We start from the raw sequence: 23879 nt of genomic DNA on the forward strand, positions 1-23879 counted from the left end.
TGTGTGTGTGTGTGTGTGTGTGTGTGTGTGTGTGTGTGTGTGTGTGTGTGTGTGTGTGTGTGTGTGTGTGTGTGTGTGTGTGTGTGTGTGTGATGAGGTTTCTCTGTTGTCTGAACATTGAGTTTCCCCCCTCTACTTCCTCGCACTGAAAGCTGAGCCCTGACCTCCTACCAACAGCCCCCTACCCCTCTCACTCCATCCCTCCTCCTCCCTTATTCTCATATTGGCGTGCATGAAAGGGCTCGACTGCTCGCGGCCAGAGCAGTGGAGGATCACTCCTGAATTGCCTTCTAAGTGGTTTAAAAATCCGTGAAAAAGTAGCCATACTTGTCTCCCAGAATCCAAAAATAAGGAAAAATAAAAAATAGGGGCCACGCTTTTTTTACATTTTATTTTTCTACAAGTGCATTTTGTGTATTTATTCCCAGACTGCGGTTAAGAAAACCTGTGAGCTATGAATGTAAATCGCTTTTACTTTTCTACGGCTAACAACAGCCCCACTCTAGTGCCTTCTTCTGCGACTTGCAGTGTGAGGGGGGGGTGTACACTCTGTTAGCCATGGTCACACAGATTGAAATACCCCCCCCCCCCCCCCCCCCCCCCACCACACCCAATACTCCCCTTGGGGAAACAAGTGTTATATATATGTGTGTTATAAAAGGATGCCTGAATATCAAGTATTGTCTTAAAGGCTTCCATCCCGGCTTCTCCTTTTTTCCCAGTGTCGCCGTAGGCTGTTGACATTTTTGTTAATTAAGCCCTGTAGAAGTTTAAAGACCACTACTCCCCCCCCCCCCCCCCCCCCCCCCCCCCCCCCCCCCCCCCCGGTGGTGGCCATTTATTTTATGTTCTTGCTTTCTGAGATTAGTTTCGTTGTTTTAAAGAGGATGCTTCAGGTGGCTGTTTGGTAGTTACTCACATTGATTAGCTCGAGTAGCCGTTGCTTCAGCTGTGTCGTGTGTGTCGGGAGACGTTTGTTGTTCAGTAGAGTCTGCGATCCCTCGTCAAGCGGTTTGAAGTATTTGATGTTGAAGCGTTTGATACCAAGTAGCCAGGCGCTTGAAGAGCATCAGCAGAGGGCTCGTAGGCAGACCAATAAGCTGAAGGAAGCCCTACTTGTGTTTTCTTTCCCTGAATATCTGAACTGTATCTCTCGGGGGGGGGGGGGGGGCGTGCTGCGTCGTGAAGCAAGATCAGTGGGTCTCACTGATCCCTTTAACCCAAACTGACCGATCCCACAAAGCTGGCTCACTTTAACCAGTTTAGACCACTAAACCTGGCGCTTCACAGAAGTTTCGCTCTAGAGGATTACATCAAAACTTGCAAACGATTCGAAATAATGAGCACAAAGAAACATGTTTACACACAGGTAGACTCACTTAGCTTTACCTGCTATCTATATCTGACATTTAAGATATTTTTGTAGCACAACTTACTCTTTTAATTAGTATTCTTTTATTATTCTTTTAACAGTAGAGAGGTTCATCATCAGTGTCTAAAGCCCAGCAGATTCCCACAGTGCTTCTCACTGAATGTTACTTTTTGCTTCTGCGCTGACAAAATGTCCTCCGAGATCTAAAGTTGTATCTCATAATTATCAGATGGGCTTTGTGTTACGCCTCTTTAATGTAAACAAACTCCGACACACTTTGGTTAATTGTGAGTCAACAGAGCCACGAGCCAGCTTGGTGAGACCGGTTTCCAGGATCACCGGTGATGTGAAGCCAGAAAACCCCAAAGAAAGCCAGAATGAGGTGAACTTGCTTCTTGATTCAGGCCCCTGTTGTGTTAGTTCCTGTGGCCCCTTTAGGCTCCACACACACACACACACACACTGTGGTATAAACCTTCAATGACCGATTCCCTCCCCTCCTCTTCTTCTTTTTCTTTTTTTTTTTTTTTTTTTTTGTTCCTGCCGACAGTGTGTTTATTCTGACGCCTCGATAGCTTTAATACTTCTCTTTCTTTTTCTGTTGCCTGCCTGGCTCAGCGACATGTACACACTCCCTCGGCCCTTACTGTAAACGCCGTCTGAGCACGGAAAATGTGTCTCAAAAAAAAAAACTGGATTCCTGCCGCCTTATGTGCCCTGCAGTAACCCCCCCCCTCCTGCCCTCACTTCTTCCCCCGTCCCACCCTCATTTTTCTCTAGGTGTGCCTCCGTCAACAGAACTTCAGGCCGTGATTACTGAGAATGAACTTTGCAACTTTGTGTGAGTGAAGTTTGTGCGTCTGCGAGTGTGTTTGTCAGCGATAGGAGAGATTTTAAAGAACAACCTTCCTGTCCTCTTCTCTGCGCATCGATGTGGGAACGTTTGAGTCCTAGTTCATGAACTCTGGCCTTTGACCGGGCGCTCATTCAGTCCCTTGTGGTGGTTGAGAAGGGGAGGTTACGTGGGGACTCGAGAGAAGCCCTACTGTCTACCCACAGTCGATGTTTTATTTATGGACCTCTGCACTTTTGGCTGTGATGACTTCAGTACTTAAGTAGTTACCTGAACTGTATTTTTAAGGATTTTATACAATATTTACATGCAATATGATATGAATTTATTTTTTTTTGATTCTTTTTTTTTTGCCAACCTTTTGTTTGTTTCTTATTTAATTGTCTTTATTTTGGCATGATTTGTCACTATTATTCACAAAACAAACATGCCCGTTGGATCTATTTTTTGGTGTGAAACGTTATGAGGGATGTTCCCTTTATGTTTTGTGTGTCATTATTCTGATGACAGCTGAACACCAAGAAGCAGGTGTAGGAAAATGTTTGCTGGATGAGCTAAACCTCAAAATGAGGATAAAAGGAGTCCAACACTTTGGTTCAGGGGACTGAACTCCTGAGCTAGAACTGTTTATGTTCCGTGTCATGTCCAGTCATGATATGAGTGTTTGTTTTCTACTCATTCATAGAAGTCTATTCCCAAACAAAACCGGTCACATAATTTAGTTATGTTATGATAACTTGAGGCTGAAGAAATGCATCATAGGAAACAATAGAGTTGGAGATGTTTTCAGCGCTGCTGGTACCGGAAGTTAAAATCCCATTCATTCTTTCCCTACAGACAGTGTTGCGTTACTCACAGTTGGAGCACTTTTACTGCTTGGATCAACATGAAACTCTCCCGATTCAATCATCGAGTCCAAATGATTTAAAAACGCGTTAGAAAAGATAGTTGGTTAACTACGACTCCCAAGGAGCATTGCGGCCAGAAACATCAAATCAATGGGCTTCAAATTCTATCACAAGCGCCGCTAAACGTGGACAGAAGCTAATAAAGCTGTTGAGAAAGCTGATTGTATAATATCTTAAATCGGTTTACTTTTCATTTTTTGGGTCACTTTTGGATGAATTCCGCTGCGTTCAGTTAAAATGAAAATTTGCCACCTTTTTAACGTGGATCTCCAATCAGTGTTGATGGTAAATGTAGTCCGTTAAAGACATAAATTCCCCAGTTTGTGCTATATTGACCCAGAATGCCGATCTCTCTCCTGATGTGGTGCCGTGCCGGCTGTGCCTACATGTACCAGTATGCATTGCGCTTCAGCTACAGCTGATGACTATACACAATAAACTCTCAAAACTGTTCATGAAGACAATATTCTACTGAAAAATACAACCGTACGCCTTCTGAATCCAAGTGTCTCTCTTTCTCTAAACTAAGACAGGCTTAATTTTCTTTTAACTCATCGTAAAACGCACTCCATTCAAACTGGATAGAAACAAATGAAAACTTACCAGATCCATGAGTTAGTCCTTCCACTGTTCCAACAATCATCAACGCTGGTTTGGTCGAAATAAATCCTCAATTCACAGAGTACGATGTGAGAATATGCCGGTTCTATAGCTGTTCTTCCCCCCCCCCCCCTGCTGTCTCGCTGCAGCGGCTTGTTACTCCGTCTTCCCGAGGCAAAAAATAATAATTCTCATTCATAATGTCCTCTGCACTCAAAATTTGGGGATGCTATTTTTGCTGTTGGAAACATAACACAATTGAAAAGAACAAGGACATATTTTTGAGCCGCGTTGCGCCCCACGGCTACTAAAGCTGGAGTAGCACTCTGTCGTTTTTCTTTCCCTCCAACGACGTCACTGCCACGTCACTGGATGCAGGAAGAAGAGATTTTTCAGAGAGCATTGGCGAGAGCTGCAGGCGTTTCTTCCTCCGTTGTGCCTCTATGTGGCTCCTCCATTGCAACGACCGCTGAGGCTCGTGGGTATCGTAGCACTTGGAGCCGCCTGCCAACCAAAATGACGGATAAAACACGATTTCTCAGAAATTTAAGTTTGAAATAATTGAAACTGGTGGTCCTAATGTAAACCACTATAAGAGTTACATTTTCCTTAGAGCCCTTTGTTTCTGTGTTGAGCAACCATTGAAGACATTAATGAAAGAAAGAAAAAAAAAAAAAAGTGAAAATGGGAATCAAGATTGCAGAGAAACACTTCCGGTCCCTTTCCCTTTGCAGGTCTGTTGGAGTGAAACATTTCAGCTGAGACTATATTATATATAAAACATGTATAATACAGCAAAGGTAGAATATCTACTGTGTGGATCTTTAGAGGATGAGGAACAATATAGAGCAAATGGTTGCAAATATGTGGAGCGGGGTGGGAGGGGGGCATGTGCAGACGGGATGTTTCCTGTGTCAGTGGTTGTCATAATGTGTCTGTGACAAGGGTACAGGGATGCCTGTATTTATAAAGGTTTGATTTCTTGTGGGCAGGGGGGGGGGGGGGGGGGGATGTCTGAAATGTGTTCCTTATATGTGGTCCAAGAAGAACAAACTGGATGTGCAGAACAATTTGGTATTTTTTTGAAAATAAAAACTTGGCATTACAATGCCACCATGTGGCCATATGATGCAAGTTGTTAACGAGGACAAAACATTGTTATTTTAATGTTATTTTTAATTTTTAAATCATATTATTAATAAAGTCATTAAGTACTGTTGTCCCCGCGTGTGTCCGATCATCATTGACCGTTGTGCGACCCGGTCATGGGTGTGCGTGTGTGCAGGGTTCACGTAAAGTTCACGTGATGGTTCAATGCAGTCTGCGGGGTTAAAAGGACACGCAGCGGGCCGGCCAGTAATGCTCACGAGGCATTGACCATCTATCGAGGGAACGTCATTATAGGAGGGACATTTATTGGCGAAGGCTGATCAATAAATTGTACTCTGACGCAGATCCGCATTGAGGAAATCTAATGTGGGTTTTTGCCATACATTTATGTCTCCGGGTGTGAGACACCATTGTGGGCAATGTTACAAATGTATTACCAAGACTTCTGTATGGAAATACTGGATATTTATATGATCTTTCATGTTTTGATGACATACATTTGTCAGGTTATTAAATTGCAGGATAAACCAAGAAACGGTCAGATTCTCATTAAACTTTGCATGAATTTGGTTAACCGATAAGCCAATCAAGAAAATTAATTGACAACTGTTTTAATGTATTGTGTTATAAAATATAATGTGCATTTTTTTAAAAACAATTTTCTGACATTTTATTGGCAAAAAAAAATCTATTCTTTGAAAAAGTGATCAACTGATTTATTGATAAAGAATATAATCTTAAATTGCGATATGACTTTACACACACAGTGATATATGATTTGACTGAAATAACCCACTCGTAAGTTTACCCTTTATTTTTACCATTTTGGTGAAATTTAAATTTCACAACAAATGAACTGAGAAATGTGTCTGAATTTTCACTTTATTGGAAATGACATGAACCTAAATAATCTGGAATTCTATTTGAGCTTCTGCAGCAAACGGTGTTCTTGTTGTTACTTAACACACCTGCCTTTAATGAAGCACTAATTAAGAGTCCTGTTGGGATCTTTCACTGCGGACATTTCTACTTGTAATAACAGGAGAAACGGGTGTTACTAAAAACATTAATGAGGGCTCCAGCACAGGAAGTTTGAACGTTGAAACTGTTTGCTGGGAAGATCTGAGGTCTCTTCATACTTTCAGCTTGTTGGTGAACAACTCAAAGACCCTCAGCAGCTGTGATGGGAGGTAAGTAACGAGCTGTCAAAAAGTCTTGCAGAAGCATTTCTGAAGTTGTGTTGACTCAGTTAGTTTGAAGGCTGTGGGTTTGTAGTAGTGTTGTATTGGACTAATAACCGCTTTGTTTTTATAGTGTAACGTAATCAAATATACTACAACAGTACTGTGAAACTTGAGGATTGAGGCAACACAATTGCTCAACAGTTGAAGTCAGTATTTATTGCCGAGTGTCCCGTTGCATTGTGCAGGGGCAGTAATGACAGCAACTACTCACTGTGCTTAAAGTAACATTTTTGAAGTACTTGTACTTTACTTGAGTATTTCCATTTGATGTCACTTAATACTTTTACTCCAATGTATTTTAATAGGAATTATTGTACTTTTTACTGAACTATATTTATTGAGAATTGTACTTGTTTTTCAGATAAATAATGCAAAATATAATCAACTCATAAATAGTTTTATTATAGATTAATACAAAACCTTATTGCTCCCTGGGAAGAAATTCACAAGCTACCTGTCAATATGTAAATAAATTAAAATCAGCCCCACTTTTACCAGCTGATATGCACATTAATGCATCAATTATTATAATTCAATAATATACAATCTTTTGAAATAGGACTCATTCTGCAAAACGAGTACTTTTAACATTTGCTATATTAAGTACATTTTGAATGCTTTGACTTTTTATGTGTAACAGTATTTCTATACTGTGGTATTGCTACTTTTACTTTAGTAAACGATCAGATTGATCTAGATACTTTACATTCAACAGGCCTCACACAGAATAACAACAGAGTTCACATTAGCTTATTCAACTTTTATTCCGTAACTGATCAAACACCCAACATTCACATACTTCTTCATGCATATCTCCACATTTCAACCCTGATATTGTCAACACCAACAACAGCTGTTTCAGGTCAGGTAGATCCAGACACACTGAATCACCGTCATTTCCTGATTTAACTTTATACACGTGTGTAAAAATTGCTCGGTTTACCCTGAACTTCAGTTACTTTGAGCAAACCATTACCGCCAAACCCACCTTCACTGTGAACTGCTAAGAGTACTACGAATACCTACGATATGCTTATTATATACATAATTACTTCATATACAAGACCAGCTCTTTGGAGTACAAACTCTTATACTTCCTTTTAAAAACTTTTTTCTTTGAAGATGTGTGAAACATCTTCAAGGAGGCTAAAGACATGTAGTCTCCGGATCAAAACCTCAAACATTTGTACATTTATGTGAACAAGGGATGGCAACAGACCAGGTAATATACTTGCCATGAAGCTACATATAATTTAACTTTTGTACATTCCAAGCAAGTCTTTGTTTCTTAGTTTGAGTGCAATAATATTATGCATGAGATTTCTGGGCTGCTGACAAAATGTCTGAAAAAACCAACTGTAAAAAAAAATAAGTGAAAGATGATATAGGCAAAACATATTTACAATATTCCACAAAAATCACAGCAGAAGGACTGTTGGAAAACATTTCAACAGGACCAGGCAGTTGTGTCTGACTTTACAATTACAAAAGGCAATAGATATGGCTTCAGTGACGTGTTTTACAGCATGAAAAACTAGATGTGGATGCTAAGTTATGAGATAGATTTCAATACCTTTCTAACTGCAACTACCTCTGTGGAAAACGTTGGCTTTATTTGATAACATGTACAAAATAAATTATTCTTTTCTTTGAAACCCAGCTGACAAAGACAAGAACAAAAAAGACCAAATACATGTAAAATGCCAGTAAACATTTGCATATGATTCAGTTAAGAAACGGAGTCTTTCATAGAAATGCTCTTCGTTTGAAGGTCATTTAGCCCATGTAAACTTTGGCAAACCCAAAATAAATTAAGAAAAACATGTTAAGACAAATTCTTTAAAAACATCCTAAACTTTTTTTGGATTCTGTCTCTTATCTCAAGTAATACAGTAAAATAAACCCAAGAAATGTCCTTACGTACAGCTGCTGCTCCTTCATGTATCGGATATTACTGTTCATCCCAGTAATCCAAATAGTCAACTTCGACTTACTGAACACGTCTTCAAAATCATAAAGCTATTTTTTTTACAATGGCTTCTTATTTTCAGCACAACACCTACAAATGTAAACAAAGACAAATGACCAAAATTGAAGGCAATCAAAACATTTTTACAAAAAAAAAATGGCTGGATTAATGAGGTGAGGTGTGTCTGCATGTTGGCTCAGACGGCCTGGATCTCCCTGCAGGTGGAGCTCTATTTGGGAGGCAGCGGGTTTTCGGGGGTCGTTGGAGTTGCCAGCTCCTTATAAAAGTTCTCAATCTGCTCCTTGTACATCTTCGCCACCACCGGCCTCTTCAGCTTCATGGTAGGGCCTGTGGAACAAGTAAGGAATTCATATTGTTAAACACTTAAAACTAATCATTATATCACTTCCTAAAACTATAGTTTAAACTGCACACATGATTTAGTCTAAACCTAGTTGCTTTGTCCCGTGGATGTCATCTACACTCCACTACAGGTCGTTGTTTCTGAGGTTTAACTTGAACCTGACTGCCGACTCGGTCAAAGGTTTAAGACCAGATTATTATGATATGCCTTATGGTCAGTGTTGTAAGTCACTCTAATTTAAGATGATGCATTTGACTCTTAATAATGTAGTAGTTTTAGGAAGAAAAAAAAAAATCAAAGTTCTGCTTAAGACAATTTGGTTTATGATTTTTTTACATTTTTTCTGCAACTAACGTTTATTAATTTTAATTACTGATTAATCAGACAATTATTTGTTGATTTGTAATAGTTTTGGCGATACAGTAAAGTCAGAAAACAGTGAAAATGCGTTAAAAAGAGTATTTGTTCTCAACAACAGGCTCCATATAAAATGACAAAGTCTGTGACATGAAGAAAAGACGAGAGAGAGTAAGTTTGGTCTTTTTGCTTGAAAAATGACAATTAGAAAATGAATAGTTAACTATTTTGATAATTGATTGTCGATCAACTAATTGTTGATCTAATTGTTTCTACTAGTTTTACCACCCCAGGCATCTATACATTATTCAAAAGAAACAGTCTGAAGAGGAAAAAATGACTTTTTGATTTAACAACCCATAGAGCCATGCACCATGTGAGACTTTGTATTAATCTAAAAAAGTTTGGAGACCACCGAGTTAGAAGAAGCCCTTTCGTCATAAGTGGTTCAGGAAGGTCATTTGAAGCCTTGGACTCTCCATTGTGAATACCACACACTGCAGGTTTAACACAATTACAGAGTCAATTGTCCTCTTCCTGCAAAATAAAGATCCCCAATAGTCAGCACACCCTGCGTTCACATCTCACTCACCAAGCTCTCCTCCTGGAAGGGAGAAATCACGATCCAGGATGATCCACTTCTGAATGCGCTGAGCGTTGGAGTTCGCCTCCTTGTTGACTCGGTTGATTCCCTCCTGAACGGCGGCGTGGATCAGTCGGTCTTGGCCGCCTGCGATCTCAGAGACTCGTGTGGCGTTGCTGCCCAGCTTCCTGCAGAGCTCAATAGCTTCCGGTGTCAGCTCGTCCTCTGGTTCTCCTGACTCTGCGTTTAGCTGGCACTGGAGAGAAGAACATTTGAAAAGTTGAATTATATCACCTATTTTTATTTTTATGTATATATATATATATTCTTGTCCATGCAACTCAAATCATTAATATATCAAACATTTTGAATTTGAGTCTGTTTTCCTTAAAGCCCTCTAGATGGCAGCATCTGAAAAGAAACGTCTGAAAAGCAAACGCTTCACTTTTTTATGCTGCTCCTTTTTCATCAGTTAAAACAAGATATATATATGATATATATATTATCTCTTTCTGAGATTAGATACAAAGTATGATATGATGTTTACAAGGCTCAGATAAAGAATGGCTGACAAGTTATATCTGCAGTCTCCATCTGATCTCCTTCACTCTGTTCAACAGCCTGTTACTTCCTGTGTTATCTTCACGAGTACAGTTTCCCTTCTCGTTCCGGTGCCCTGCTGTCCCCTTCTTCGACTGTGATTAAAATGCACAAACAGAACCGTGCTTGCTGGAAGGTTACACCAGGGGCCACATTAATAAACGGTACATATGCACAAAAAAACATGCATACGCCATTTCCCTCACAAACTGGTATTTATAAAAGAAGTAAGATGTGCACATCCAAACATACTTTAGACCAGATTTACAAACGGTTTACTAAAACATAGCTGAGGGTGAAACATGGTGGACATGAAATATACGGTGAGATATGTCAACTTATAGTACAACATTTTTTAGATTCTTTGGAAATTACCAACAAAATTTATGAAAATGGCAGACAACAGTGTTCTGTAAAATGTCAAAGGTGCATTTATAAACTTAATTTAAAATGATAAGTAATTAATTAAATCTTTATTAACATTTGAGCTGTGATTTCCCCGTCAATGATCTTTACATTTTATCCTCAGTTGTGAAGCTCTTTTGTAAAGATTGATTCTGTTTCAATTTGAGCTCTATCAATTATTAATTGATTATCCTTCTTAATAAATGATATCACAGCGAAATCAGCTTCAATGCTTGCTTCCGTATCTCCTTTAGGATAAAGTGCAGTGGACCATCCTTTACAAAAAGAAAGGAGATCATGCCGTCCCCCATTCCGTGCGGCAGCTACATTTAAAGCGACGCACCATTCGGCCATCAACAACATCGCTGTTTAATTGTACTTTAGGAGGTGTGACTCTATTTTGGACAGGAATCAAATTGTACAGCATCAAATTAGTCTCTGTTCTCTTTTTCTATGCGTTATAAAGTTGCGTAAAATAATATACCAGTGTAAGAGCAGTTGGTTTCTCTGCGGCTGTCTTTTCCTAAGTCCTTGTGAGTTTTCCTTCACATCTTTCCGTGACATGTTTTCCATCAAGGTAAAGGAAAAGACATAGGACTATATTGTTTTGACTATTCGACCGCAGCCCCGGTTTCTGGGACTCACCTTAATGGTGAGCAGCATAGATAGAAACTTCCTCTTGTCTCCGATCAGCATGGCGTTACTAATCAGCGGCACGGCATCCTTCACAGCATCCTCGATAGGAACGGGAGGGATGTTCTCTCCTCCTGCGGTGATGATCAGCTCTAAAAATCACAGTTAAGTAACATACTTTATTGACCAAAGATAAAGAAAAATGTTCCTAGGCTTAGAGATTGTATCTCCTGTAACAGGACACCAAGTCCATCCTCTAAGAAGAATATAGAATAAGTACCTTTAATTCTTCCGGTGATGAAGAGGAATCCGTTCTGGTCGTGTTTGCCCAAGTCACCGGAGTGCAGCCAACCCTCTGCATCGAGAGCCTCATCCGTCTTGTCGGGCATGTTGAGGTAACCCATGAAGACGTGACGGCCCCAGAAGCAGATCTCACCGTTTCCCTCCTCGTCTGGGTTGTGCAGCTTCGTCTTGCACCCTGGGATCTCTTTACCACAACTGCAGGACAAAACAACATTTTCATAATTCACCACGTGCTTTTGAGTTGGCTCTGATTTGTCAGTGTAAAGGAAATTCTGCGTGAAATCAAATTGGAAGTTAAAAAAAGAAAATGTACCTGGTGAGCTTGAAGGCCTCGGGGATGGAGATTGTGTGAGGTCCGGTGCTCTCGCTCATGCCGTACAGCTCGTACAGAGGGATGTCTAGACTGAGGAAGAACTCCAGGGTGTCTTTGGTTATGGGAGCGGCACCGGTGTAGCACTTGCTGCAGCGGTCCAGGCCCAGAGCCTTGCGCACCTTTTTGAACACAAGCTTTTTGGCTACTTGATAGCTGAGCGGCGTGCGGCCAGCTGCTCCGCTTCTGAGGAAAGACACAAAACAGCAAGTGTAAGAGTTTTGAGCTACGCCAGCAGCTTGGGATCTAGGAATGGCAATGTCAGCCGGTCTGTTGGTTCACACTGGAACATCTCAACAGCTGTTGGATGGATTACCATGAAATGCTGTACAGACATTCATGATATCCAGACAATGAATCCTGCCGGCTTTGGTGATCCTCTGACTTTTCCTCTAGTGCCGCAACGAGGTGAACATTTGTGATTGTAAATAAAATATAACAACTATTAGATGGATGCCATACTATTTGGTACAGACATGTTGCCCTCAGGATGAATCGTAATCAGTTTGATCCTTTCAGCTCTCCTCTAGCATTTAGCTCAAAGCACAACTTCACAGAGCTGTAATGACTCAAGGCACCATGAATCCAGCATCCCAACAGATAATAAATGAGACACAATGTCATCAAAACATTAAAAAAATAGCAGTTTGGTAAAAAGAGAGAACCCAAGGTTGGAAACAGGAACGAGGAGTGATTTAAGCATGTCTAAATAAAGCTGTAGTTTTATAACACGTACGTACTGATTCATTTTGGTCAGATTAGTCTGCAGGCCAACATCTTTGGCCCAGGCAGCCAGTTTCCTGCGCACAGTTGAAGACTTGGCCCCGACAGACTTCATCTTCTCCTGCATCTTCTCCCAGACACGTGGGACGCCCATGAAGGCCGTGGGACGCACTTCCTTCAACGTGTTTACCAGAGAGCCCTGATTTAGAAAAGAAAGCAGAGTTTTAAACACAAATGGCACATGCAGTTTACAGCGCTCATGGAGAGGAAATGAGCAGAAAGGGTTAAATCTGCCACCATATTGTTCTTGGAAACTATTGCATGAAAAATAAATTAGCTTTTCATATCTACTGTATCACACTCATATGTCCACCCTCAGGCTATGCTGATGAATGTGTAGGGGCGGTGATGGTGAAATGAGAGAAGCCTTAAGAAACGAAGAGCCCTGAGAGGCTGCAGCGTAGCATGCCAGACGGATACAATCTCGCCATGAAAGGACACGTTATGGAGAGATGCACATGATTAGTGTTCAAAGATATAATGACCATCCACTAAATCGATCCTTTCTGTTTTCATGCTCCTAAACTATGAAATACGCTCCATCCTGATCTTAGAGCGGCAAACTAAAACTACGTTTTGAATCTTTTTACTCGATATTATGATAATTTATAAGAAATCCGTTTCTTTTTCTATTTGTCCCTGTAAATCTTTTGTTCTTAATATTTTAAGATTATTGTTTGGTTTGGTAAACATTTCATTGGCTGTTTTTGCTTGAGTTCTGTACTAAACATTTGTAAACCTCTTTTTGTAAAGCAATTTGGGCTTTGTCTCTGCATGCAAGGAGCTATACAAATCATTATTAATATTGCAAATACTATATAAATCAAGACAAACTGCATGAATGTTAATGTCAGCTGCTGATGATTTCAAATCGCCCATTTTTCCTTCTTTGAAAAATGTTGTTCAATATTTGAATTTTTATCTTAAATCTCTGCCGTTAATAATGGGCCATATATTTTGTGTGCTTGTGTACTAAACACCACTGTTGTATCTCACCTTCAGTGCATCTGGCTGGGCAAAGTGGGTCGCCCCTCCGACCCTCATGGTGACCCAGATGTCTACCATCTGAGCAGCGACGTGGCTGAGCGGCAGGTAGCTGACCACCAACTCCTGACTGTGAGTGGCGTCTGTCAGACCCACATGGCGGCAGGTGGAGAGCGCGGTCCATGTTATCTGAGGGCGAGGAGAGAGCAATACATTTAATGAGGTATCTTTATTGTTTTATACATGGGAGGTCACACACAGACATGCTATTGACAAGATGAAGAGAATTGCACAAAAACAATGGTGAAAGTTTATGACCAGTGTTTTATACCTCATATAAGTGAACTTTGACAGGAATACAATACGTGCATGAGAGGTTTTTGTTTGTTTGAGACAGCCAGATGCCATGTTAATGAGTCTATGGTTTAACAGGACTACAGCCATGGGTGGAAGAAGTAGTCCGATCTTTCAAAGAAGCAATACCACAGTGTAAAAATAATCTGTTACAAGTAAAGGTCCTGCATTCAAAATCTTAAGTAAAAGTACATGTGTACTTACATCAAAATACAACTTGAGATGCATTGATGTGTAAGCATCACTAATGTTGCAACTGGTAAAGGTGGAGCTAATTTCAACTACTTTTTATACTGCTGGGCAGCTTAATCTATAATAATACATCCTTTTTTTAAATGTATTAATAACCTGAGTCTGCAAGGTAACTAAAGTTATCAAAGAAACTCAAAATATGTAAATATATAGAACTTCTCTATCCTCAAGAGGTAAAGAAACACTTGGCTCGTGTAACTCACATTATCATGGCTGAGCATGACTCCTTTGGGCTGGCCTGTGGTCCCCGAGGTGTAGATGAGCGTGCAGCACTGGTTGGGCTTCTGGCTGGAGACGATCGCATCGAGGGGTGCGTCGGGCTCATCGCGTCCGAGCTCCATGAACTCCGCCCACTGCAGTACACAAGCAAAATCACTTAGATGATGCTAATTTAACTAAACTAATATTTTCATGTTTGCCATGAACAGATTGTGTACTTACCGAGTACAGATTTGGTCTTTTCTCTTTAAGTGCATCTTTGTACTGGATAATGGCTTTCAAGTGCGGCAGCTTGTCTTCAATCTGTAAACAAACAAAGTATAATCCCATGAGCACATGAAGCAGACTACAGTTAATAAGAAGACTACACCACTGGCTGTAAGTATTTAAAACGATTAGAGTTATGTCATTTTAATAAATCTCTATACCGTTCTAAAAGATGCCGCCAATTCACATTTCTGTCTCTTAATTATTGATACCACTGACAATAAATGGTGGCAACAAAATGGAGAAAAATACAAATCTTCCTTTTTTCTTCCCGCCTTTTTGCTGTCCTGATCACATATAAAATAAAACAATAAAACCTGCATTCATATCTTCGATTTATAGATGTCAAGTGTTTGTATGCAACTCATTCTGATCTCACCTGAAGGATCTTCTGCAGCTGTTTGTGATTCTCCACCACAATGATATTGGCCTTGCTGTTCTCTGCTACGTACTGGCATGCCTCGGGAGAGTTGGTGGTGTAGATGCCAACAGCAAACCCACTGCAGCAGACAAAACAACAGTCAGACTTATAGCAGTTTCACTTTTACGTTTACACAGAGTCAGATGAAACTCTGTCCCATTCCTGGTGACAAAAGACCTGACCTAGCAGCATTGTTGTCTTTTGGCTTTCCAGCGACATGACCTGCAGTCTTCTACTGAGTTAAAAAAACTAAAAAAAAACTAAACCTGTGATTCGTCTCATCAGGACCAGTTTGACGAGTTAACCGTAGTTTCAATACAATCCTGTTGTCGTGCGTTACTCAGCACTGAGCAGACTGTAGGCGTGGGAATCTATCGCAGGTTTAGAGAAACGACATGTACTGATCTTTTGAATAACCAAACTTATTTCCCAATTCTCAATGCACTCTTGCGATCAGCCTTCCAGGAAATTGTCATGATAATCATGGATGAAATTGAGCAGACGCCGTGAAAGGTATTTCGTTACTCGGATGGAATCAATTTCTCAACCCCTTTTAGCTTCTAGCTGAAGGAAGCACAAGGTTTCTGTTTTCTGTTGGAGCCGCCAACTTTAAATATTGATGAAGAGGCTTGTGATTACTGGAGTGGAAGAAGTACTCAAATCCTTTTACTTACGTAAAATGATCAATACAACAATGTATAACAACTCCATTACATTATTGTAAAAGTATTGTATTTAAAAGTTAAAGTACTTGGACACTGACTCATAGGATTGTATAATTATATTGTTAAATACTGAAATTAAATTTGTTGTTTAACAGCATTTTACTGTTTTAGCTGGAAGAGGTGAAGCAAGTTTTAACTACTTTATATGTTTGGGTAGTTTAGTCCAGTGGTTCTGAACCCCAAAGGGTGCTTGGTTGCTTTCAACACTGCAGTTGATCAGCTTCCTTTTAAGCGTTGTGCTGTCACCTATTAATCAAGATGTCTTTCAGCTAAGAGGCTAAGAGATAACACCCGAAGGTCTGCGCTCTGGTGAACTCACATTTCAAGTCTTGGATCACACCACTCGGGTATGGAAGACATGAACACACGCATAAACACAGAGCTGGCAATGAAAACGTGAGTGAGCCAACACTGAGCTCATTGCTGTCAAATTCAGAGATGAAACTCACCCAGCAAAAATAGCTGCAATGTCAGAGATGAACCACTCAGCCGAGTTGAAACCCAGGATGCCGACACCGTGGTAGCGCTGCAAACCAAGCTGTGTAGAAAAAAACAATCATAAAACAATAATATTGGGATATCCTTCACATCCATTTTCAGAGTGTTTGCTGTTGTAGGGATGAGATTTTACTCCTCCGCAAGTTCAATAGAGAAATGATTCTCTCATGCATGCACTGGAATCAGTGTCTGTATTCCTGAAACATTTGGAGGCAGTTTTGAGCTGTTGAATCGACAGATCGAGCAGAGCTCAGGGTTTGTTACTATAGAAACAGATGAATGACACAGGAGACTGGAGAAGGGAACCGATACCAACACTGCAATGAGCTTTTTTAAATAACTTGTGAAGTCTTTCACAACAGTAGTTTGAACATGAGGCTTTAAATCTAAAGCTCCACTCGTGCAGATGGAAAATCATGTCGCATGTCGAAGGGTGTGCATGTATGGAGGTTTAGGATCAGATTAGTCGTGTATGTTTAAATGCAGACAGCCACATGTAAGTATGTCTTTATGTGTGTGTACATGACGTCCTGCTGAGTCTCCATGCTGACAAGCTGTTCAGTTTCACAAACAATGAAGTGCTCTGTGCTGAACAAACAGCCGAGGCACAATTTCACCCCGGCTTTTTTGTGATGCGTGACGTGTTGTTTGGATTAGCTTTAAAACAATAATAACAGAAGTTGATTGTTTCAAACAAAAAGGAAATCTTAGACCTTTTGATACTGAAGGGGAATTGTTGCTCAGGGTGAATAGAAACTAAAAGGAGCACACACGTAATGAGATTACTGTGAGGAATTTCTCTAATTGAGCAACACCAACGTTTCCAGCATTGAACACCAGTCACTGTGTGATTAGTTATTTCTTTTCTCTTTATTTGTCTGGTTTTGTTCATCCAACAATCCAAAAACCCAAAGATATTCAATTAAAGATGACATTTGGCATTTTCTTCTGAAAAAGTGACTCAATTAGTCAATGAATTGTTCGTATTCTTTATTACTGAGAGGGCGGAAAATATACTTAACACTTAAAAGCAGGAGATTTTGATGGTGTGTGCTGCTAAAACCCTCCCAAATATTATTGTAATAAGAATAGAAGGAATCGGAATATCTAACTATATAGATGAACGCTTCATCTTCTGAAATGAGTGTCATTCATACTGGATTAATCAATAGATAAAAGAAAGTACCTTAAGGAAACTCTTGGCAGCGGTGCGGCAGGTCTGGTAATATTCTCTGTAGTTCAGGCTCTTCTGCTGCTCGCCCTCCTTCCAGCTCAGAGCTGTATAGTCGGCAAAGCGCTCCACAGCTGAGGTGAACATCTGGTCGATGGTCAGAGGGGTCTCAGCAGCCAGGCCAGAGTCCCCCATCCTCAGCATCACCTCTGCGTCACCCTGTGACGTCCACAGGCCGAGCCCTCCTGCTGCTGGCACCGGAAGGGAGTTTGGACGCTGGGTGTTCACTGGAAGAAAATGACAGACAAAAATAAGATAGAGGTGGTTGAGAACTAAACGTTGTGCTCGTTCCTCTAGTTTTCAAACATCCTGCATGTATTGTACTAGAGGAGATGCCACACACCCTCTGATACTGCATTCAAATACAAACAAGCTTTTACTTCTGATTAGCTAAATGTAGTTTTCCTAGAAAGTAAATATCTCACCATCACACCAACCCGACTGGCTGTTTGGAGAAGCAAACGTTCTCGCATGAAACACAAAAGGTTATTTTATTTAATAAATAAATAAATAAAAACACAACATGGGGTTTAATTTTTATGTTAATTGTATGCAGCAAAGTAGCTGCGGAGAACGATTTTAAAAGATGAATCAGTTCCTCCTACAGGTTGTTAAAAGCAACCAGTAAAATAAAAACTCTGTTTGCAGAACGACTTCCTGGTTCAACTTAGAGTCACCACACTGAACATAGTTGTGTGTGCACCCAGTTTCCTGTGCGGTGAGGCAACGCTAGCAACATTTTTAGTGCTCTAACCTAAGATAATCAAACTGTGGGCTTGTTTTCAATTTGTCTGATCATCTTACCGACATGTTTCTTCACCCGTTTGACCCCTTTGTGGCAATGTTGCAGTGTTCGGAGATGTCAACAATCACTTTGGCGAATACAAAATTAACATTATCGATGGCTCGTGCTACAAAAAAAATATGCAATAAAAAAGATTTTCTTTGATTAGAAACACATCTTGTGTTTTTTACACTAAGAAAGAAAAGTGTACCGTTGCTAGCTGGATGTTTTCAATATGCGATGGTGTCAAATTAAACAGATGAACTAAATGTTGGTAGAACACAAACAGCTGGTTATCAGAGCTGATGAGAGGGCAGGATGTGAATGTTATAGACTGTACAGCCATAGTTCAATTCAAGGACATTTCAGTCAGTAGGGAAACTGAAAGAGTAACTGAAAATGTGATTTCAGTTTCTAATCTTATACAACCAGTATAATGACCTATTTATCAGATTAACATCGGGGTAATTATGAAGGTTCTCGTTGTGTAACAACAAATATCAGGGAAGTACTCGTGCTAGGATTTTCCGTCAGTGACCGAGGCAGGAAGGAATGTCAAAGTTCGGACTGGAAAAAGCCGGCAGGAAAAGGGAAGTCAAGTTGTTCTTCTAAAGAATGTGGAGTTCGCTCACCTCGGTTTGGCCCACTTCCTCAGGGGAAAAGTTCAGAGAAAAACCGCGTTCACTAATGCTGACTTCAGCGACTACAGCCAACACATTGACTGCATTCAACTTCGAGTATTATCCCAGTTGTCTGTATGTGTATTGCTTGTCAAAACTTTTAATACGGCTGCACCGCGCTCACGACTGTTAAGAGTTCAGGAAGGGACAAAGAGAGTAAACGCATTCACATCACGTGGCTTTTCTTCAGGCCTCACCTGTTTGTGTGTTTGAGGTCTGTTCAGCAGGGACCTCTGTAGCCTTGGTGCTGCTGGCGACTTCAGCGTGTGCACCAATCTCCTCATCTCTTTCCCCTGCGGACTCTTCCTCTGAAGACTCACTGAAGAAGGTGAAAGGAAAACACATTCACTTAAAACAGAAAAGTGGATCCTTGGGGGGAAAATCAGAGGCAGAAGCCTGAACCTGCTCTGAGTCGTATGGGGAAAACTTTGGCTCCGAAAAAAGTGATGAAACCACTATGATTACACTAATCATACACACAATGAATCTGCACGATACCATTATGTGAATTACCACTGAGCGCTGGAGCTCTAACCTGGGTGGTATTTTTGGCTGTTCAAATATAAACATTAATTCTCTTATTTGACATCGTGTGACCCCTCAGATTCATCCTCTAACCAAAGCTCTCGGGGGACATTGGTGCCGCGGTGTCCTGGATATGTTTGTGTGGACGTACTTTGCTCTGTCCACGATGCAGTCATCGAGGGAGGCTGCGCTGTGTCCTGCACCGTAGGATGACTCCAGTAAGCCGCCTGCTCTGGGAGGCTCCATCACCACGGCTTCAGACATGGCGGTGGGCTCACACACGGTCACTGAGAGGAGAGAGGAGTCACAGGGCTTGTTAGCTTCTGTATACTCGACAAGCACATCTCTTACAAGCATCCACAGCAAGTGAAGTGAAGGCTTTTACAGATGATGAATAAGATAACGAGATATAAGCCATGTGTGTATACGCAACATAGTATAAGAATATCCCAAAACTGTATCGGGTGCATCTGCAAAAAGGCAAAAAACTGTTTCACAAAAACACTCCCCAGAGACTGAACGAGGAGTTTGACGATAGACCTTTTTAATAATGTCCAAATCTAGGAGCAATTTATACTGAGCTCTTCCATTGGTGAGTTCATTTAGTAAAGGGCCGCAACTCAGCATTGTTTTCACTATCGATTAATTCATTGATTGTTTTCTCAATGTAAGAAAATTGTGAAAAATGTCTGTTACATTTTTTTTAAACCCCTAGGTAACGTCTTTAAATGCCTTCCTTTGTCCAACCAACAGCCTAAAACGTGAACATATAAATAAAACAGATAAAGGAAGCAAAATCCACACAATTGAGATGCTGCAACCTGAGAATGGTAGCATTTTTGCTTAGAAGTGGACTTGCATGATAATCAAAATAGTTGCTGACTAATCTTCCGTCAATTGACTTTGAGCTCAATTTAATTTATTTCTGGGTAGGGTGCTTTTTATTTGATAAGAAATCTAGACGCACACTCTTTTGAGAAGATGTTTTTTGACGTCTAAAAAGAAAAAGGAATTGCTCGGTCTAATTGTGAGACAGCAACGCCAACGTGTGACAGCCGGCAGCTTCTATACTCACAAGACTCACACCTGAGTGATGTTGGCACCAGGTCACATTACTTTTTCTAGCAGTTGTAGTTGATGTTATATTTACACATGCATTCGTGTTTTGGGCTCTTGTGCAGGTTTTAGTGTACACAAGTTATTTAAACAATAATTACTCTACATATTGACGACGTATAGTTACTGCTGTACTCTGCTGAATTCAGACAGATAAAGGAAACCTGTAATCTGCACAAATATCATCCTGACATGTTGTTAACCTTTCTAGCTGACTTTATGAGCTGCTAAACAAACATAGTCTTCGTCTATACTACGACCGGATCTGTTGACAAAATGATGTTGCATGGCAACAGTGTGGGGAACATGTGGAGCGAGCTGGCAAAGTGGAAAGTCTTGCTGCAGATAACATTGTCTTGCTGCAAATAATGGCTTTCATTGCTGTGCTTGGTCAACAAAACACCAACGTTTCCATTGCTCAACCCTCGAACCCAAATTTAAGGATATGAGAGCATAAAAGCCAGATTGTTTGTCCTCCTGTATCAATCATCCTGTGCATCCTTGACATGGTTTTAGAGCGTCTAAAAGGTGATCAGTTTCATTTCAAAAGAGCTGGAGGGATAATCCTTTTCTCCCACTGACATGACATTTCATCACGGGCAACACGTCAAAGCCTCCGAAACAATAAACCATCACCACTCGTCCAACATCAAACACACACCTCCATGACGCTCCCTCTCATTCAAGCCCCTCTGTTTGGTAATTCACAGGTCTGAGCTGCTGCTGCTGCTGCTGGCCTGTATATTTAAGGTGGCTGAAAACACATACCAGCGGTTTCGTCTGCCCATTGTGGCAGCAGCCTATCATGACTCGCTTGTCAGGGACAATTGGACTCCGGAGAGTTCAGAGAGCAGGAACAAAAATATTTTCTATCACGCAGCCAACCACACCTTCAAAAAAAAATGAAAACAGGTAAAATGGCATTTGCCATGTGTGGACTGTTTCTAAAATAGCAGGAACACAATTACCAGCATTCCTGAAATTCTGGACTTTGAAGAATCAGCAGCAATCACCTCAAACTGCCATCACTGTTTACTAGTGATCCTACTTAATTCATACGACGAGCAGCCAGCTGACACCGAGGACACTTTGTCAATGACTCCTACGGAAGCCTAAAGGTCTTTCAGCTAAGATGTGATCTCACTGCTGCCATTTTATTTGGCTTCTTACTTCCAATACAGCTGTTAGTGGATGTGGGTTTCCAGCAGTATTAAAAGGGAGTTAAGTTGAGAGTGTAGGCAGAATGATATGGAGTGAACTGGGGTGTGGTTTGGACAGGCATCCTAAAAGCCCCCCCCCCCTTTTCTTGAAAAAGCCCTTGGGCTATTTCTTGCTTGTCCCCTTTTTAAATTCCTCTCAGCACTGTCCATTTTGGTCTGACGAGGTTTCATCACATGAGCTCAGGATGTTTAGATCATGAATAAATGCTAGAGATGCGTCCCTTTAAATGATCTCTGGGGTGGTGACCCCCTGCTTCTTACATCAATCGTTTGTCATCAAGGTTACTGAGCTGAGATGGCGAAAAATCAAACTACTGCCTTGTGAACTATCGATTTTAGATTTGTCTTATTACCTTTCCTGCTATGCTGCAGTTTACCGATATCACCCTTGTGATCCCTTTGTGGGCTTCACCTTTACTTGAACTTGCACCCCTTTTCCCCAAGAGACCATGGTTTTGCTTCAACTGTATTAAGTTAATCTGTAAAATTGTCAGAAAATAATGAAAGATGTATGACAAGGTGGCGTCTTCAAATGTTTGATAAACAGTGCAAAACCAAAATATATTTGATTTACAATGATATTAAACAGCAAACTTTCACATCAGAGAAGCTGGAACAAGCAAATGTTTGGCCTCAAACAATGAATTGATCATCAAAATAGTTGCTGATTAATCTTCTGTCACCCAACAAATGTATTAACTGCTCTACTGCACCTTTCAGACAGGAGGACATTTTTTATGTCCTTTCTTGCGTGATTTAGTTAAGTTTCCTTGTCATTTGCCACCACAGTTAATGCTCAGGATGAATTATCTGATGGAATAAGCACTGCGCAAACTGACATCATTATTGCAATTGCATTCATTAAATCAGGAGAGGATTATGAATGTAGCAGATTTGTGCGCAACAGCAGCTGTTCGATTTAAAAAAGCGAAAATGCAACAGCAGGAAACTTAAACCTTTTTAAGTTGTATCACTGATTAATGTAGAAGTGTCTACTCAATAAAGAAAGCAGACAACTATCACAACCCCATCTTCAGCCAAAAACATGAATGCCAAACAAGGGGCTCTCCCCAACACAATACCACCATGCCTGCAAACTTCAGTTAGGTTAATCCCTTGTCAAACAGTTCAGACAAAACCCCCAGCCCCTCCCTTCTGGTGCGTCTTTCTATTGTCATGCATCGTCTCCCCTTGTCGAAGATACCAGCCATCTCCACTTGACTATCTGAACCTAATGGTGTCGCCCAGAACACAACAGAGATGAACTGGATTTCTATCAATACCATCCTCTGAAAGATCAGCGTCCTCGGCCAGATGCTGCCTCTGAACAGTCCCCTGCAGTGGTTTACCGCTGGGTGTAATCATAAGCGTCCTCAATACACAGCTACCACGTCAAGCTTAACATTTTTTTGTCCAGTTTCAAAAATGTGTAAACCAATGCAGACATTTATAAAGAGAAGAAGGGGAAAGGCTTCAAAGGCATCCCTTTAACATTAGTTGTCATCCGGCAAAATATGTGCTGGTTGGGTTACACCCTTTTACAAGCGAGCAGATGTCCGCATGTTGTAAAGAGCCACACATTTCACCTCTATTGAAATTCACAGATTACATATTATGTATTATATGGCGTCTGAGCTAAAATCAGGATATAAATGAACTCTTTAATTAAAACGGTAGAGGGAGTGGTTAAGAATTATAACAAGGGAAATCAGACGTGGCATAAAACTTGAGCATGGAGGGGATATTAATCCATACAGCATCCTTAGTATCAGACATGAAACATACGTACATATAAGCGGTTTTCTCAGGCATCATTACCAACCTGTTTCTGACCAAACCTGATCTGTCTGAGTGAGAGCTTGAGTTCACGTTAAGAGGACTACATCTCAAATACATGAAATAAAACATTTAAATTGAGCTACTCACATTGCATTGCTTGAAAATATTATGTTTCCCCGGTTTGTATTTCAGGTTTTCTCTGAAATCGTCCACTTTCCCTTATCTGTAAATACTGTTTGCCGGTTAACACACAATAACCCAACAGATCACCGCTTCTACAACTTGAGCAGCATATCATTCATTTTCAAACAGCAGCCGGCTGAGTTGGTCCCACCCCCTAAAAACCCCACCCAGACCAGGCCAGCCTGCT

At 40.7% G+C, this 23879-nt stretch overlaps 1 protein-coding gene across 1 annotated transcript; it reads right to left on the reverse strand.

The window, feature by feature from the left end:
• Window positions 1–6468: 6468 nt before the first annotated feature.
• acsbg2 (acyl-CoA synthetase bubblegum family member 2) lies at window positions 6469–23816 on the reverse strand. The gene is made up of 15 exons (XM_076088289.1): window positions 23657–23816; window positions 19546–19681; window positions 19067–19188; window positions 17361–17632; window positions 16126–16214; window positions 14910–15030; window positions 14486–14566; window positions 14248–14397; window positions 13451–13627; window positions 12412–12593; window positions 11615–11857; window positions 11279–11496; window positions 11011–11150; window positions 9370–9616; window positions 6469–8404 (listed from the first exon to the last, which is right to left on the reverse strand). The coding sequence occupies exons 1-15, from the start codon at window positions 23661–23663 to the stop codon at window positions 8286–8288; spliced, it is 2304 nt and encodes a 767-aa protein (XP_075944404.1). The 5' UTR covers window positions 23664–23816; the 3' UTR covers window positions 6469–8285.
• Window positions 23817–23879: the final 63 nt, after the last annotated feature.

Source organism: Anarhichas minor, unplaced genomic scaffold, assembly GCF_050575085.1.
Source record: "Anarhichas minor isolate MPS153535 unplaced genomic scaffold, ASM5057508v1 ptg000010l, whole genome shotgun sequence".
NCBI lineage: Eukaryota > Metazoa > Chordata > Actinopteri > Perciformes > Anarhichadidae > Anarhichas > Anarhichas minor.